Here is a 14,759-nt window from a genome sequence, read left to right as displayed (position 1 = left end):
TTACCGGTTAGAAAAAAAACCAGGTCAGATTTTCCCACAACCAGTAAAATTAACACATAAAATTTGTGTTCATTTTGCCTGAGTGTTCATTTTGCACAGTCTGACTTGTAATCACGGAAATCTGCAAGTCGGAATGTAGCCAGCTGTGTATATATAAAACTCTTCTTTAATTATTTAAAAACCCCAGCAAATCTGGGGATGTTTCGTTTCTCTCTGCATCCTGAATCGGAATAATTCAGCCCTTGCCTAGAGAAAATCTCAGACCATTTGCAAGGTGGAAAGAAGTCAGATTGAAGTTTGTGCAGCCGCGGCCTGTCTAGGTAAGAGCAGTTGGGCCATGTGGGGTTTATTTCGACGGACGATGACGAGGGAATATTAATGAAATAATTAATTTTCCCTCATCATCGTCCCCCAAACGGCCCCACGGCCCACCGCTCTTACCTGGACAGGCCGCGGCTGAGTTTGTGTATTGTCAGTGTTACAAACTTCCCCCATGCTCGGAACACCGACTTTCCACCTCTTTTGTGGAACTTCCTACAGTGGATTTCTCCACACTCATCGCAGAGAAATCCACAAAGGTGAATGCATTTATGCAAGGTGTCCCTTTGTGATTTCCAGGCAGTCATGAACACGTGTTTTAGACCACAAATTAATGTTTATGTCTGAAGGTTCCTCCAGGGGCGGCTCTAAGCTCATGGCGGCCCTGGGCAGGGAGCGTAGGTAGGGGGCCCCGGAAGAGGGGGTCCGGGCGGGGTGGCGCGCGGAGGCCAGTGAAGAGGGGGGGGTCAGGGTGTTTGGAAGTGGAACAGAGCCGGAGGCCACCAAATACCTGCCAGGGGCCGCCACTCAAATATGTATCCATCCTCAGAGGATTATTATTTTAAGGATATATATTGGCGTGGTGGCCCCTGGGGTTTGGTGGCCCTGTGCAGGTGCACAGCTTGCATGCCTAAGCATGCCCTGTGCAGGTGCACATGCACATGCATAGGCCGCCCCTGGTTCCTCTGTAACTAGGCCACAAAGACAAGTAGATCTTTATCTAGTCATAAAGTGCATATTCATTCAGATTCGACGCACAAAATACAACAGTCAAACTCTGGGTCTACCTTTTCTTTCTATTGCGACACACTCGGCAGTAGATGATCAGCACAACTACCTCCAGAACCAGAAAAACAGCGGCAACGATTATTCCAATTTTCCAAGATTCTAAACCATGTGATGCATTTTCTGTGTTGGAGCCTGGAAAACACAAATAGTTAAGGCCATGACAGTTAAAGCATGTAGCAATGTTCCAGTACCATCATGGAAATTTACAAAGTATCAAACAAACAGGTGAAACAAGCAATTGGAAAGCTAGTTGGACATAGTTTTGTATAATGCATAGCAATACAGAAACACAAGACATATACAGAGTTATGTCCAATGACAGCACACATACATGAACTCATGCAGACACACATGCAAGTACAAAAGCAAACAACTAGAGTCTTCTTCAACACATTGAGCAAGCAACTCAGACAAACACACATCTACACACTGACCAAACACAACTTGCAACACAGAGAATGATTCCCTCAGGACCTGAATTACTTTACAATTGGCGACATTTATACTTTCAAAAAAAGCCTACAACACAAGGTGACTACATATATTTTTTTCTTTACATTTATAACTTGTATTTCTTTTTATATTCTTTTTTACAAAATTATACTTTTTTGCAATGTTTCTTTAAGTTCATCACAATCATTTTTACAAAAGGACATAGAATTCATCAGTGAACAATAAAAACACAAGCACCATACAGAGAAACAGTTCTAATACACTCTCACAACTACCTCATACATACACTCTCATACACTCTACATTCATTCTTTATTCTGGGTCTGAGGGGTCACAAGTTGTTATGTGATCTATCAGGACCTTTAGCAGAACAGATGCTCTTTCCAATAATTAATAGACTCTGTATGGATATCCTGACAACAGAGGTGAAAAGGATCGTAATTTCAATTGTCAACATGTAAACGGTTGAATGATCCTAATAAAAATTATCCTTTTTCAGTCTCTTCGTTTCAATACAAAATATAGTAAGCTGCATTCCTTAATTTCTATGTCTCATGTGGTACGTGTAAATTTCTTTTATATGAGAGTAGCAGCTCACAAGTGTATATTATTTTATGGCATGGCTGTCGAAATTCGCGGACGCCAACAATCCTCGGCTCGCAAACTCAAGACCACGGGTTTGCGAGCCGAGGATTGTTGGTGTCCACGAATTTCGACAGCCATGCCATAAAATAATATACACAAGGCTGAAGATATTTTACGAATACTGAGAATAAATTGATGTTACCCGCTGCTGATTAATATACCACTTGTGAGCTGCTACTCTCATATAAAAGAAATTCAGAGGCACATGTGTGCGCAAACACACACAGAAAGCTCTTAGGGGCCTATTTGTGCACACATACATACAGAGTGCACATAAAATGCATGCAAAGTTTAATGAATGGAAGTGTGAGTGTTTGTGGACGGACGCCTAGATGAAAAAGTAGATTGGAATTAGTGCATTCACTGATGCAAGATGAATGTAGTTGGTGTATACATGGGTGTGGCTATATAGCGAATGGATGAATTCATGGATTTGGGTAGTTGGAGTATGAAGGAATAAAGAGGGATGGGTGAAGGAGGTCATGGGTTCAGGTGGGTAATCAATGGATTCCTAGATTTGGTTTGAACAACGTAGAGATAAATATGTCTGTGTGTGAATGATGAATTTATGAAAGAATATGGATGGAAAGGGGCGAAGGTGTGTATGTATATTTATTTGCTAGTGTACTTTAAAGCCTTGGACAAACAGTGGTGGTAAAATTGGTGGGTAGCAAATAGGGCAAAATGGAGACCAGTGCTAATGCATTTGCAAAGTAAGCAGGGTAGCAGCCAGAGTTCATGCAAGGCAATTGCTTATACATACTGAAATAATGTATTGTATCTATTGTATTATTTACTTGAATTTACACCATGCTTTTATACAAATCACTTGTAACAAGCAGAAGTACAGTATACAATTCAAACTTGATAACAACATGTTGTAAGACATCAGTTTCGTTTGGAGTACTATTAATCAGGAAAGCCCGGTTCAACAGATGATCATCACAATGTGAGTTGAACGCACTCAGAGGAGAGGGAAGTCCCAAATAAACTAGCAGGTCACTCCAGAGGTTTGAGCACAAGAAGGTAACCCACCTTTAATGAGAAGGTTCATAGAAAGCTGAAGACATACCAGGAGAACCTAACTGGCCAAAAGAGAGTGCTCGGTAGGATGAGAAGAGTAAAGAAAATCGGATAAATAAGTTGACGCAAGACTTTAACACACTTGAAAACTATGCATTTATAATGAGATTGAAAACAGAAACCAAGAGGTTTAAACAACGTAATTGGTTTAAGTGTGGTGTTACGTGATCACAAACTCCAACACCAAATAGAGTACAAAATAAGAGAGATAAATTCCTTGTAGTAGAAGTAGCGCATACAGTGAAAGGCTTATTTACAGAGAAACAACAATAATCCAAGTTAAACAGAAAAATATTGTGAATTCCAAGTCTGACTGAGAAAAAAGTGGATTTTATTATTCATTGTATAGTTGAAACAAGTGACATTTGATTCGAAAAAGTAAAACTACATTAAAAAATATGCAACGGTTATAATTACTGTCGGTATGGTATCTGAAATTGTAAGTTAAATGCCACTAGAGGATGCTAATAGAGTACTGCAGCACCTGATGCAGTGACAGTGTAAAACATGGTTTCAGCCCTAGCATAAGAGCCTGGCAGTAGCAGTGTAAAAACTGCATTTCGAACTCTCAAAATAAACCCTTTAGACATGTAAAAAATCTCCCTTTTAAATATTAATAAATCACTCTAATCTAGTCCTTGTGACGTACAAGGGCAGGGAGCATAGTATTTAAAAGTAGGACATGTAGACATTAAATGTTAACAAGTCCTTAGAGTAAATAGCATCAATAAGCTATTTCATTGTGTCTGGATGTCCTCGGTAGAACAACTGAGTAGAGATTAAAATACTAATTCTGTATCCCAGGGATGAGATTAGCTAGACAAATAAACAACAATTTTAATTAATATTAATATCCAATTCAATGGTGAAGATAGCTTTTTTCTTAAATATTAAGGAGTAGTGACTTTTGAATTTCCTAGAGGCTAATTTACATTTGCTCATCAACTTCTGTCAGCCAGTGATTAGCATTTGAACAGGATTAAAATGGGTGTCAAATGCCTCACAGGAGCACACAATAGGTTGACCTAAATGGACAGAGGTGAATCTTCTGAACCTCACAGAATAAGCGGGGTGGGGTTGTGTGCATCCTTTTTGACAATGCAGTGTTGAATCCTGCTTGAGTGTCAACCGCTGCTTAACAGGTCTTCTGGAGAATTCCATATAATGCCAGGGTCGCTCTTAAAAGGAAGCAAACAGGCTAGCAAGACATTTCTTGTGTATCTACTGTCTGGTTTGTGATGAACCCTGCTTTCTCCTACCAGACCCCTGTCTCTGGGTTTATTATGGGCACAGTGGCTCGTTCAAACTGAATTTTAGTGTTACATGTAGGAAGACAATAGAATGATCATAGTGCACTCCTCAAACACCCCAGTCCGCAGAGTCAAGTTCAATGTTGTCGAACACTTTCAACATCTTGAAAATAGCAAAGTGGATAGGGTTGGCTTCAGGAGTTCATTGTTTAGGATGTGCCTAGGAGCCAACCCCACCCAGTAGCAAGTAAAACGTAGAAATATGGCTTTCTAGGTACCCACTTGACAGCATTGCTGGATTTGAGGAAGACTAAAAGATAACTGGATCTGCTGTCTGGGAATTAAAAGAACAGTGAAAGACTGGATCTGCTCCCTCCTGTACCCAGGACCAAGAAGTGGAATCCATGGGTCATAAGGCTGAGTTTCCATTTAAGCTACATGGATACAACAAGCTACAAAAGGCCTTCCCTGCAACTGTCTAGCTGACTAGTGGTAACAGGACCTGCTGTTGGGCCTCTGCTGACACTATATCAGTCTCTAAGTACCTCCACTGAGGTCCTGTGGGACTTTTGAAGTGTACTCCTGTGGTGTATTGAAAGGTAAAGGATTAAGTCAGAAGGTAAGATCTTTGACCAGGATGAACCTGGTTGGTGTATCTGACCCACGCTCTATCGAGGCACGCCGCACATTGCGCTTACTTCCCAGGCTACTGTTACCATTGACTATCGTCTGCTCTTTGTGCTTCTTGGCACGATTTCTGCATAGAAAAACTTTTTAAAAACTATATCTCTGCTTCCCCTATTTATTTTGTCCTTTTTATGTTATTTTGTTAAATACACTTTACTCACTTCTCCTTATTTGGTTTGGGATTTTTATTGTTTTGCATTTTGACTTGATTACTATTTCGTATTGCATAAAAACGTACATTACACTTTGCCCTAAATTAAGTCTGTCTGCTTTGTGCAATAGCTAACAGGTGGGAGAACTCAGGTTAATATAGCCACTTTGAGGGTTCACGCTAGGAAGGATTGTGATTATTTCCTTGTGGTAGGTAGTCACCCACCCCAAATAATAATCCAATCTCCTACGATTATAGAGGAGACTGCAGCGAAGAAACAAAATGATGCAGTTATTTTTGTCATCGAAATTATGGTTAGCACCCTAGAAAGCTAAAATGAGTGTACATTTTTATGAGTTCTCTAATCATCACTTTCAGGTAATACATTTTGAAATGTAGAGAGAAACATACTTCAAACGCCAGTGGCATTCTTTCTCATAACTCCGTAGTAATCAACTGCAGCATTACCACAGACTTTAAGTGAATAACTAGAGGGCTATCATTCTTAATGCAAGACAAAAGGGAGGCAACAACTGAATCACATTTTGTTGGGATAGGAGCTCTTGAATTTAAAGCCTTTTCTGAGGAGTTGGCCCTTGCCATGACCAGTGCTGTTGTCAATTTTTTTTTTGTAAATATCTTTTTATTGCAGCAACATCAGAAAGGCATACAGTATATTCGATCCATTCCCCATGGCGCTCTATTGAAGCGCCGCTCCCTCACCCCTGTATCACACAGCCATTCAGCTCACACCCCGGCAATATCATGGGGGAAAAAAGAAACTGCGCTGGAGCATTCTGTATAGGTCTATAACTACCAGGTGGGTGGGAAATGGCAGAGCTGCTTTTCGGTCCCAACACTGCCCCAAGTCCAGTTGAACCAAGAGTCACTTTTCACCCTCCTTGAACAACCCCCCCCCTCAACACTCTCATCCCCACCTACCCCTCCACCCTCACTCAGGACCACCCCTAACCGCCCTCCCGCCCCCGGCCAGTCCCCCCACACCCCCAGGCGTGCCAGAGTATCACCTAACCGAGTTCTCAACCCTCCCAACTAGACCAGATCCGAAGCAGAGCACCAGGATTTGTCAGCGACCATTCGTAAGTCATCACATTGGAATGCAAAGGTAGGGGAGCATCAGAGTGGGCCTAAGCCGTCCCCCTGTCAGGCGGGTGCCCCCCCGGAGCCGGACTATGCATCGGGGAGTCCTCCTCTTCCATGTCCAGGAGCGTGAGATCTAGGACCAGCCCCTCCCACGCCCTGGCCCTCTCCAGTGCCATGTCATTGCCTATCCTGAGCGCGGCCTGCAGACGAAGCTCACCCTCACACCTAGCCCATTTATGCAGCTCAGCCTTCCAGACAGTGCTGTTGTCAATGATGTCATTTCAAATGTTGCAGTGTTGTTTTGTCAATGATATCATTGAAGATGTTATAAGCTATTGTTATAAGCGATCTAATATGTGAGGTAATTAGCAGTGCATGATGAGGGAGCAAGTTATAGTTAAATTAGGGCCTGAGTTATAGTCACATTAGATAATTATAACTGGTGATTTTCACTGTTTTTATGTTTAAAACAGTATGTTTTAGCTGACATTTTCATGTAACTATAATATCAATTTAACCTTTGTTTTTGTGAGAGTATTTCCAGTTTTTTTTCACATAAAGTATTATTTTATTATTATAGGTAAAGCTAACACCCCCGCCGCACATGGCCTTTGGTCTTGCATAGTGGGGGTTGGCCAGAGGACTTGACCTGTGGCCAGACCCTGCATCCAACTCCTGCAGGCAGCCACCTCCCACTGCGCATGACCTTTGGCCATGTGCAGCCGGGGTTTGCCCTGTGGTCAGACCCTGCATCCAACCCCTGCAGGAAGCCACCTCCCACTGTGCATGACCTTTGGCAGCAGGGGTTTGGCCGTTGGGCCTGGCATGTAGCCAAGCCCTGCAACCAAACACACCCCTCCACCCAACCCCTTTATATTTAAAGCATATCTATCATCTTTCTTCAAAAATCACAAATATTTTCAATTCAATGTATATTCCAAAAATACACACAATGCAATGTTTACTAGTATTGATAATGTAAAAATATTTAGTAAAGTTTTATTAGAACATGTCTGTGACTCTTTCTTTTTACACCATTTTTTTAAATGATATTTTGTGGGTGAAAGATGTGAAAATAAATAGTCAGAAACATTTTGGACCCGATTCACAAAGGTAAAATTAGAAGAAAATCTAACTTTACTACTTTCGGTATTCACAAATGGCATTTACTACTCGTAAATGCCCTTTGTGAAATTCGGAAGTCGTAAAATTAGACTTTTGTCTAACTTTACCTTTGTGAATCGGGCCCATAGCTTTTTTTTTTAATAAAAAAATATGTCTCTGAATATTTCTTTTAAAGTTTTTCAGCCCAAAAGATGCAATCATGAAAACAACCACAAGTAGCCCTTGTATATTTTATACATCTTTGGGCCACAAAGAACACAGCCATAATGCCAGCCCCTAGAGTGTGCTGCACTCTGAACTGTAAAGCAAAAGCTCCAGCTTGGAAAGTGCTAGAAAAATATGGTAATTTCTCTTGGGGTCATGGTTTCAATGACCCAGGAGACTTACGTGTTTTTTCTCTGATATTTCTGGGGGGCAGCAGAACAGCCTGCAGCCCCTCACAATTTTAAAAATAGATTCTGGTGCTCACCCCCCAAAAAAATGTATATGTAAATAGAGGTCCCATGGCTTTATTCGACACTCCAGGAAGGGGCAGTGAATAATAAATGAACAACGGTGACCTCTTATTTATAATTCACTTTTGTCAGTTGTTTTTTATTTTTTTTGGATGCCCCATTCCCACCCGGGACACCCATGTTTATTTTTTGCTGAGGGGCCACGTGGAGAGACTCAGGACATTGGCGGCCCCACCAGCTCCCTGCAAGTGGACCTGTGAAGTTACACAGGAGACTGGATTTTTAATTTTATATAAAGGGTGCCGGTGCTTACCCAGGGTACCCCTGACAATAACTTTTGTTGGGGGCAGTGGAGGGAGCCCCAGGGCCCCCACAGCCCTGCTGGCTCCCTGCAGTAGCCCACTTTATTTTTTTCATTTTTAAGCGGGGTACCTCTGTGCCCACCCGGGGAACCACACAGCGGCTCCCTCATTGTGGTCTGCAGGGTGAGGAACAGGCCCCCGCAGCCTGCTGGATCCTCTCCCTGCACCCATTCTAGTGCAGTGGGAGCAGTTTTCTTTTGTTCCCACCAAGCAGGAGCAGGTCAGTGTATTTTCCCTGTCCGAGAGTGCAGGCAGGGACACGTTTTGTGCTCCCACCTGGTAGGAGCTGATTTGTTCTCCATCTGGGTAGGAGCGCATTGCTCGTTCACTGCCTGCGCTGTCCCTGGGCCATCCATTGTGGATGGATCCTTGGGGCCATGAAATGGTTCAGGGGGGGTGGATATTCAGCCCCCTCCTATTTTCTAAGTTATGGGTCCTGGGGGATGGGGTCTCCGGAGCCTCTTAGAGCCTCATGGAGGGGCTGTATGCCCACCTTCTTCTAAACCATGAATACAGCTCATCTGGCAATGGCCCACCCCATTAAAAAAATATTATGCTGTAGCCCTCACTTTAAAAAAACATTTGCCGCAGATTCTTGGATCCTATGCAAATTCATGGCAAAATTAAAAACAAAACGTTTTTGCCGTAGGTTGAGTTTGTCTGGGGCTCCACTGCCAGCCTCATGGGTCAAGGTAATCCTACCCTGCCCCGTTTTTTAATTTCCAAGATATTTTTTCTGGAGCTCAGGACTTAGTCCCAAGTTCTATGATGTCTGCTACCACATCCTTCTTGATGTGGTAGCAGCAAATCAGTTATCAGCATGAGATCTGTCAGGTCTGCAAAACTCAACGTCATGATATATACAAAGATTTTGAGCATTACTTGCTCAAAACTACTAAAAGGATTTCCACCAAATTACAAAAGGCTCTCTTTCAGGACCAAGATCTAGCTCACTGCCAAATGTGGTCTAAATCTGTTCAGCGGTTTAGGCTATAGCTGTGCCTAAATTCCTATGAAAATCTTAATGTCAAAAACCCATTTTGGGACCCCCGCTTTTCTGGGCTCCCGCTTAATGGATCCTCCTGAAAGTTTCAAGATGCAAACTAGGCAAAAAGTAGCACTTTTTTGGGAGAGTGTAGTGAAGATTCATCAAATGATGAAATGAAATGAAAAATTACATTTATAGAGCGCATATACTACCCGTAGGCCTCGCAGCGCTTTTAACTGAAGTCCAAGGCAGCCAGCTAGGATGATTAACAGGCATTACTGAACAAGTGGGTCTTTAGAAGCCTCCTGAATGCCATCCGGTTGTTGTTCTCTCTGAGGGTAAGTGGAAGAGAATTCCATATTCTCGCAGCATTGTGTGAGAATGAGCGGCTGCCCCAGTGAGCTTTGTTTATCTTGGTCGTGGTGGCTAGTTGCAATGAACTTGAGCGCAAAGCTCTGAGGGGAAGGTAAGGGGTAGCTAAAGGGAGCATTAAGGGTGCACCAGTTCTGCGGATTGCTTTTTGGACAAGACACATGGCCTTAAATTGTACCCTAGCTGCCACAGGAAGCCAATGTAACTTTTTTAAGGCATGTTTGGCCGACTGCCAGCGTGGAATTTGAAAAAGCAGCCGGGCAGCACAGTTTTGGGTGACCTGGAGTTTATTGAGCACTGCCACCGGGTCTCCCAGATAGAGAGCATTACCATAGTCTAGGCGTAAGAGTATCAGAGCCTGGACCATGACGCTCCTCGCCTGGAATGGAAGCAAGGGGAGCACCTTCCGGAGCATTCTCATCAGCCCAAAACAGATGGATGCGGTTTTGGTGGCCTGACAAGTAAAATCCAGTGATTTATCGAGCCACACTCCCAGGCTTTTTATCTCAGATTTGGGGAGGGGAGGGGGGCCTAACCATGTGGGCCAGAAGGAGGCCAGGCTGGTAGGTGAAGGGTTGCCCAGTAACATGACCCCCGTCTTCTCCCCATTCAATCTGAGGCAGGAGGATTTCATCCATTTAGCCACTGCTTCAAAGCATAAGCTCAGCGTGCTAGACGACCCCTCAGAGTGTTCTAATGAGACCACCAACTGAGTGTCGTCTGCGTAGGTGACAATACGGACGCCAAATGGATGAACTATCTCCGCTAAGGGCCTCATGTAGATGTTAAAAAGTGTGGGGCTCAGGGCAGAGCCCTGAGGAACCCCACAACTGAGTGGCTGTTTGGTGGATGCAGCCTCGCCCTCAAACACCTGGAAGAAGCGTTCGTCCAGGAAGGATGCGAACCATGCCAGGGCCGCGCCCGACACTCCCATGCCCTTCAAACGATGTAATAGGGTAGCATGGTTAACTGTGTCGAACGCGGCGCTGAGGTCTAATAATATGATGGCTGCTTTCCCTCCCTGGTCTAACACAGTTCGTGTTTCTTCGGTTACTGCTAGCAAAGCTGTCTCAGTCCCGTGTTGGGGACGTAATCCCATCTGAGAGACACATAGCAGACTATTAGATTCCAGGTAGTCTTCTAGGATGTTGTTAATGTGTTTTTCTAGCAGTTTACTCATCCAGGGTAACAGGGAGAGGGGGCGGAAGTTGGCTAGATTGTTTTGGTCTAAAGTGGGCTTTTTTAAAAGAGCCCTGACCATTGCACATTTCCACCCAGTCGGAACTATGCTCGTTGCAATTGAGGTGTTAAGAACGTCGAGAAGAGCTGGTCGGATGACATCCATGGCCATAGTGAGGAACTGGGGTGGTGCTGGGTCACTAGGGGATCCTGATGTGACTTTAGAGATTATTTCATTTAAGGAAGTAGAGTCCAAGAAGGTAAAGCTTTCCAACATACAGGGAGCTGGGGTGTTGGGGCAGGCTGTAGTAGCAGCCTCCAATTCGATTCCATCAGTGGAAAAGGAAGAGTAGATGGTCTGAATCTTCTGGAAGAAGAAGGTTGCTAAGTTATTACAGCAAGCTAATGCCCCGTCTGATGACATTTGCTCGGGCGGGGGGAGATCAGAGATTTGGCTATTTTAAAGATTTCTCTGGGAGCATTTGCTGCCAGATTAATCTTTAAATCATAAACCTGGGCTTGGGCAGATTTCATTTCCTTTTTGTATAGCCTAATTGCGGCTCTATAGTCTGATTTCCTGATCTGAGAGCGATCTTGTCTCCATGCTCTTTCAAGTTTGCGACAAGATAATTTCATTTCTCTTAATGTAGGAGGGTACCAGGGGGCTACTTTTTGTCTCTAAATCGAGGGAATTAGTAATCCAGTTGTTAAACATAGTGTTAGCTAAGTTAGTATTTGTAACCTCTGAAGGTTTAGATTCAGCGAGTGCTGATTCCCATTTAGAGAGGGTAAGTGTAGCCCACTTACTGCCCCAGTGTTTTTTTGGGTCTTGTATAGGGGAGGAATTTGTAGTAGTTCATAAAAATGGATGCCAAAGGTTATAAGTAACATAAACATTTCCTAAGGAAACACAATCTTAACTATAACTACCTAGTGGCAACTGCTACTGTGTGATAAATAAATAATTTTAAATATAAATATATAAATACAGATTTACACCAAATTTGGCAGAAAGCTAGCTCCAAGTCCAGAAAGAGCCTTTTTTGTAATTTGGTGAAAATCTGTTCAGTTGTTTTGGAGTTATTAAAGAAATAAAACTATGTCTAGAGATGCATATCCTCTGTAGCTCTGTGAGTATCCACAGATCCAGTTATACATTACTTTACATTAAAAAAAACAAATTCACTGAATAAACCTAAGGTTACCGAGATGCTATAGTTAATTTCATGTTTACCCACTCAAAACCATTGAAATTCAGCAGTTATAGTTATACTTATGTTATATTTATCTGAAGAAACTATAACTCTTGCCGTTAAGTCACTTTAGGCAATGAGCTTTAGTTACTTAACATAAGCATATCTATGAGTATAACTATAACTGCTGAATTTCCATGATTTTGTGTGGAGAAAAAGTGAATCTAACTATAACGTCCCCGTAACCTTAGGTTTGTTCAGTGAATCAATCTATCTATCTATCTATCTATCTATCTATCTATCTATCTATCTATCTATCTATCTATCTATCTATCTATCTATCTATCTATCTATCCATGTATATGTGTACAAACACACACACACACACATATATATATATATCTTTTTTATTGCTTATGTGCTCAGGTTTGAGTCATCTCTAGTCTAATATTAAGTTACAGAGGGTTGATTACACAGAGATATTGCTCACATATATTAATTTACTATCACACTTAAGCATATCGCAAGGTACTAAAGATATCGCTCTGACTTGTAGATATCCACTACATCCTGAAGACATCTTTGGCTAACAGAAGTGATGAGTCAGGGTGATGGAGTCCAGTGACTCTGTTTTTTCTTTTATACCACTTCCTTTTCTCTGGTTCTACCACTGCCCTTCATATACCTGTACATTTGGTCACTAGTGGGGATGAGAGACACAAAAAAGTTCATCATTCCCATTGGATTCCAAGCACAACATTTTGAGTATCCTGACACTAGCAAGGCAGCGGCAACAGCATTTAAAAAAATAAGTCATTGACATTTTGAAAAAGGTCAACCATACATCACAACAGGCCAGCATGTTAGCAAAATATATCAGGATTCAAGATAGTTACAGTCCGTACATTACACTACAAGTTTGTATTAGCTTACGTCTCACACGGCCACTTCCAATAGGAGCCTAATCATTGTACATACAATTGTCCCTTGATTAATAATAATAAGTATTACAGAGTATCACATAGAGGGTCTAGAACTCTTTAGGCATATTCGATCAAAACCATTGTTTCTGGGGATTGAAGAGAGGCAGCATGGCAAAAACAGGTTAAAACCAATAGCAAATCACATTGATACAAGAGTCGGAATATCGCTTGTGCGTGTTTCCTCAGTAGAATCAGGTTTTCCCCAAACCCAGGCCAGCAATGGTTCCTATATGTTTTCAGGACACTCCCGCGCCGCACGGCCACCAGCTGTAGCGTGTGCTACTCCCTCCTGCTGCCGCCCTCAGCCTCGCTGAGCCCGCCCCGTGGACCCCGCCCCCCCACTGTAACTCCCGTCCTTTGTCGCCTTGCTGCTGTTTTTCTGTTTGTTTGCTGTTGTACTTTTGTGCCCCGTCCTTGGTTACCTTGTTGCCTTGTTAATACTGTGTGACTGTTATTGTGTTTTTTTCTCCCCCTGCGCTGATCACCTCGCTCTGCCCCTGTGATCCCCGCCCCGCTCTCCGCTTCCCACCGCTGTGCTCATGGCCACGCCCCCTTTGCCTTCTGTGCCCTCCCCGCTCCCGCCTCCCAGCTGCTCCGCCCTCCCTCCCACTTCGCCATATATGGCAACCGCGCGTACGCGCAGCGTGCACGCACAGCGGGCGTGCCGATTGTGCGCCAAAGGCGCGCCAAAGGTAAGCCCATCCGTGCCTGGACCGCGCCCAGTGCCAGGACCCCTGGCCCCCGCAGACACCAGCCCACCCACCGGACTTATAGCGCCCCCGAACTCAACGTACTCAACGCCGGCCGATTCCCGGGTTGCTACCGAGCCACCCCAAGACGCACCCACGGACCCTTCTGCTGCCACTCCTGCAAGTTCACCTGCATCCGGCCCTGCACTACACCAGCACCCACCAAGCCGAGCACCAGCAGCAACCACCTGAAGTGCATCCTGCTCAACACCCGCTCCGTCCACAGACACGCCGTCGAACTCTGGAACCTGCTCGACACCACATCTCCCAACGTCGCCTTCCTCACGGAAACGTGGATGAATGCCTCCTCAGCACCCGACATCGCCATCGCCATCCCGGACGGATACAAGATCACCCGGAGAGACCGGGTCAACCAGACGGGAGGAGGCATCGCCATCGTCCACAGGAACACCATCCCCATCACGACCAACACCGACGACGTCCTCCCAACCGCCTAACACCTGCACTTCCAGATACACACCGACCCCAAGACCACCCTCAGAGGCACCCTCATCTACAGACCCCCGAGACCACGCACACAATTCAGCGAAGACATCGCAGACTTCCTCAACCCGCACGCCCTCCCCTCCGCTGACTACCTCCTCCTCGGGGACCTCAACTTCCACCTGGAGAACAACAACGACCACAATGCCGCCACCCTGCTGGACAACCACCCCAACCTCGGTCTCAAGCATCTGGTAACCACCCCCACCCACTACGCCGGACACACACTCGGCCCCGTCTTCTCATCCAGCAAGGACATCGCCTTCAGCCACACCACCGGACTCCACTGGACGGACCACAGCTGCGTCCACTTCAGCTTCAGAAGGACCACGGTCCACCACCACCAGCAACAGCTTGCACGCAGAAGCT

General features: G+C 44.3%; 1 protein-coding gene across 1 annotated transcript in view; it reads right to left on the bottom strand.

The window, feature by feature from the left end:
- The window catches only part of LOC147727312 (uncharacterized), a 206,803-nt gene that overhangs the window by 64,606 nt on the left and 127,438 nt on the right, over positions 1–14,759 (bottom strand). The window contains exon 5 of the mRNA XM_086963091.1: positions 1,107–1,239. Coding sequence (XP_086819217.1) covers positions 1,107–1,239 — 133 coding nt within the window. The remainder of the gene's footprint in view (positions 1–1,106; positions 1,240–14,759) is intronic.

Source organism: Lissotriton vulgaris, chromosome 3_1 (genome assembly GCF_964263255.1).
Source record: "Lissotriton vulgaris chromosome 3_1, aLisVul1.2, whole genome shotgun sequence".
Lineage (NCBI taxonomy): Eukaryota > Metazoa > Chordata > Amphibia > Caudata > Salamandridae > Lissotriton > Lissotriton vulgaris.
Note: the sequence above shows the minus strand (reverse complement) of the source record. Positions and strands in the feature narration are given on the sequence as shown.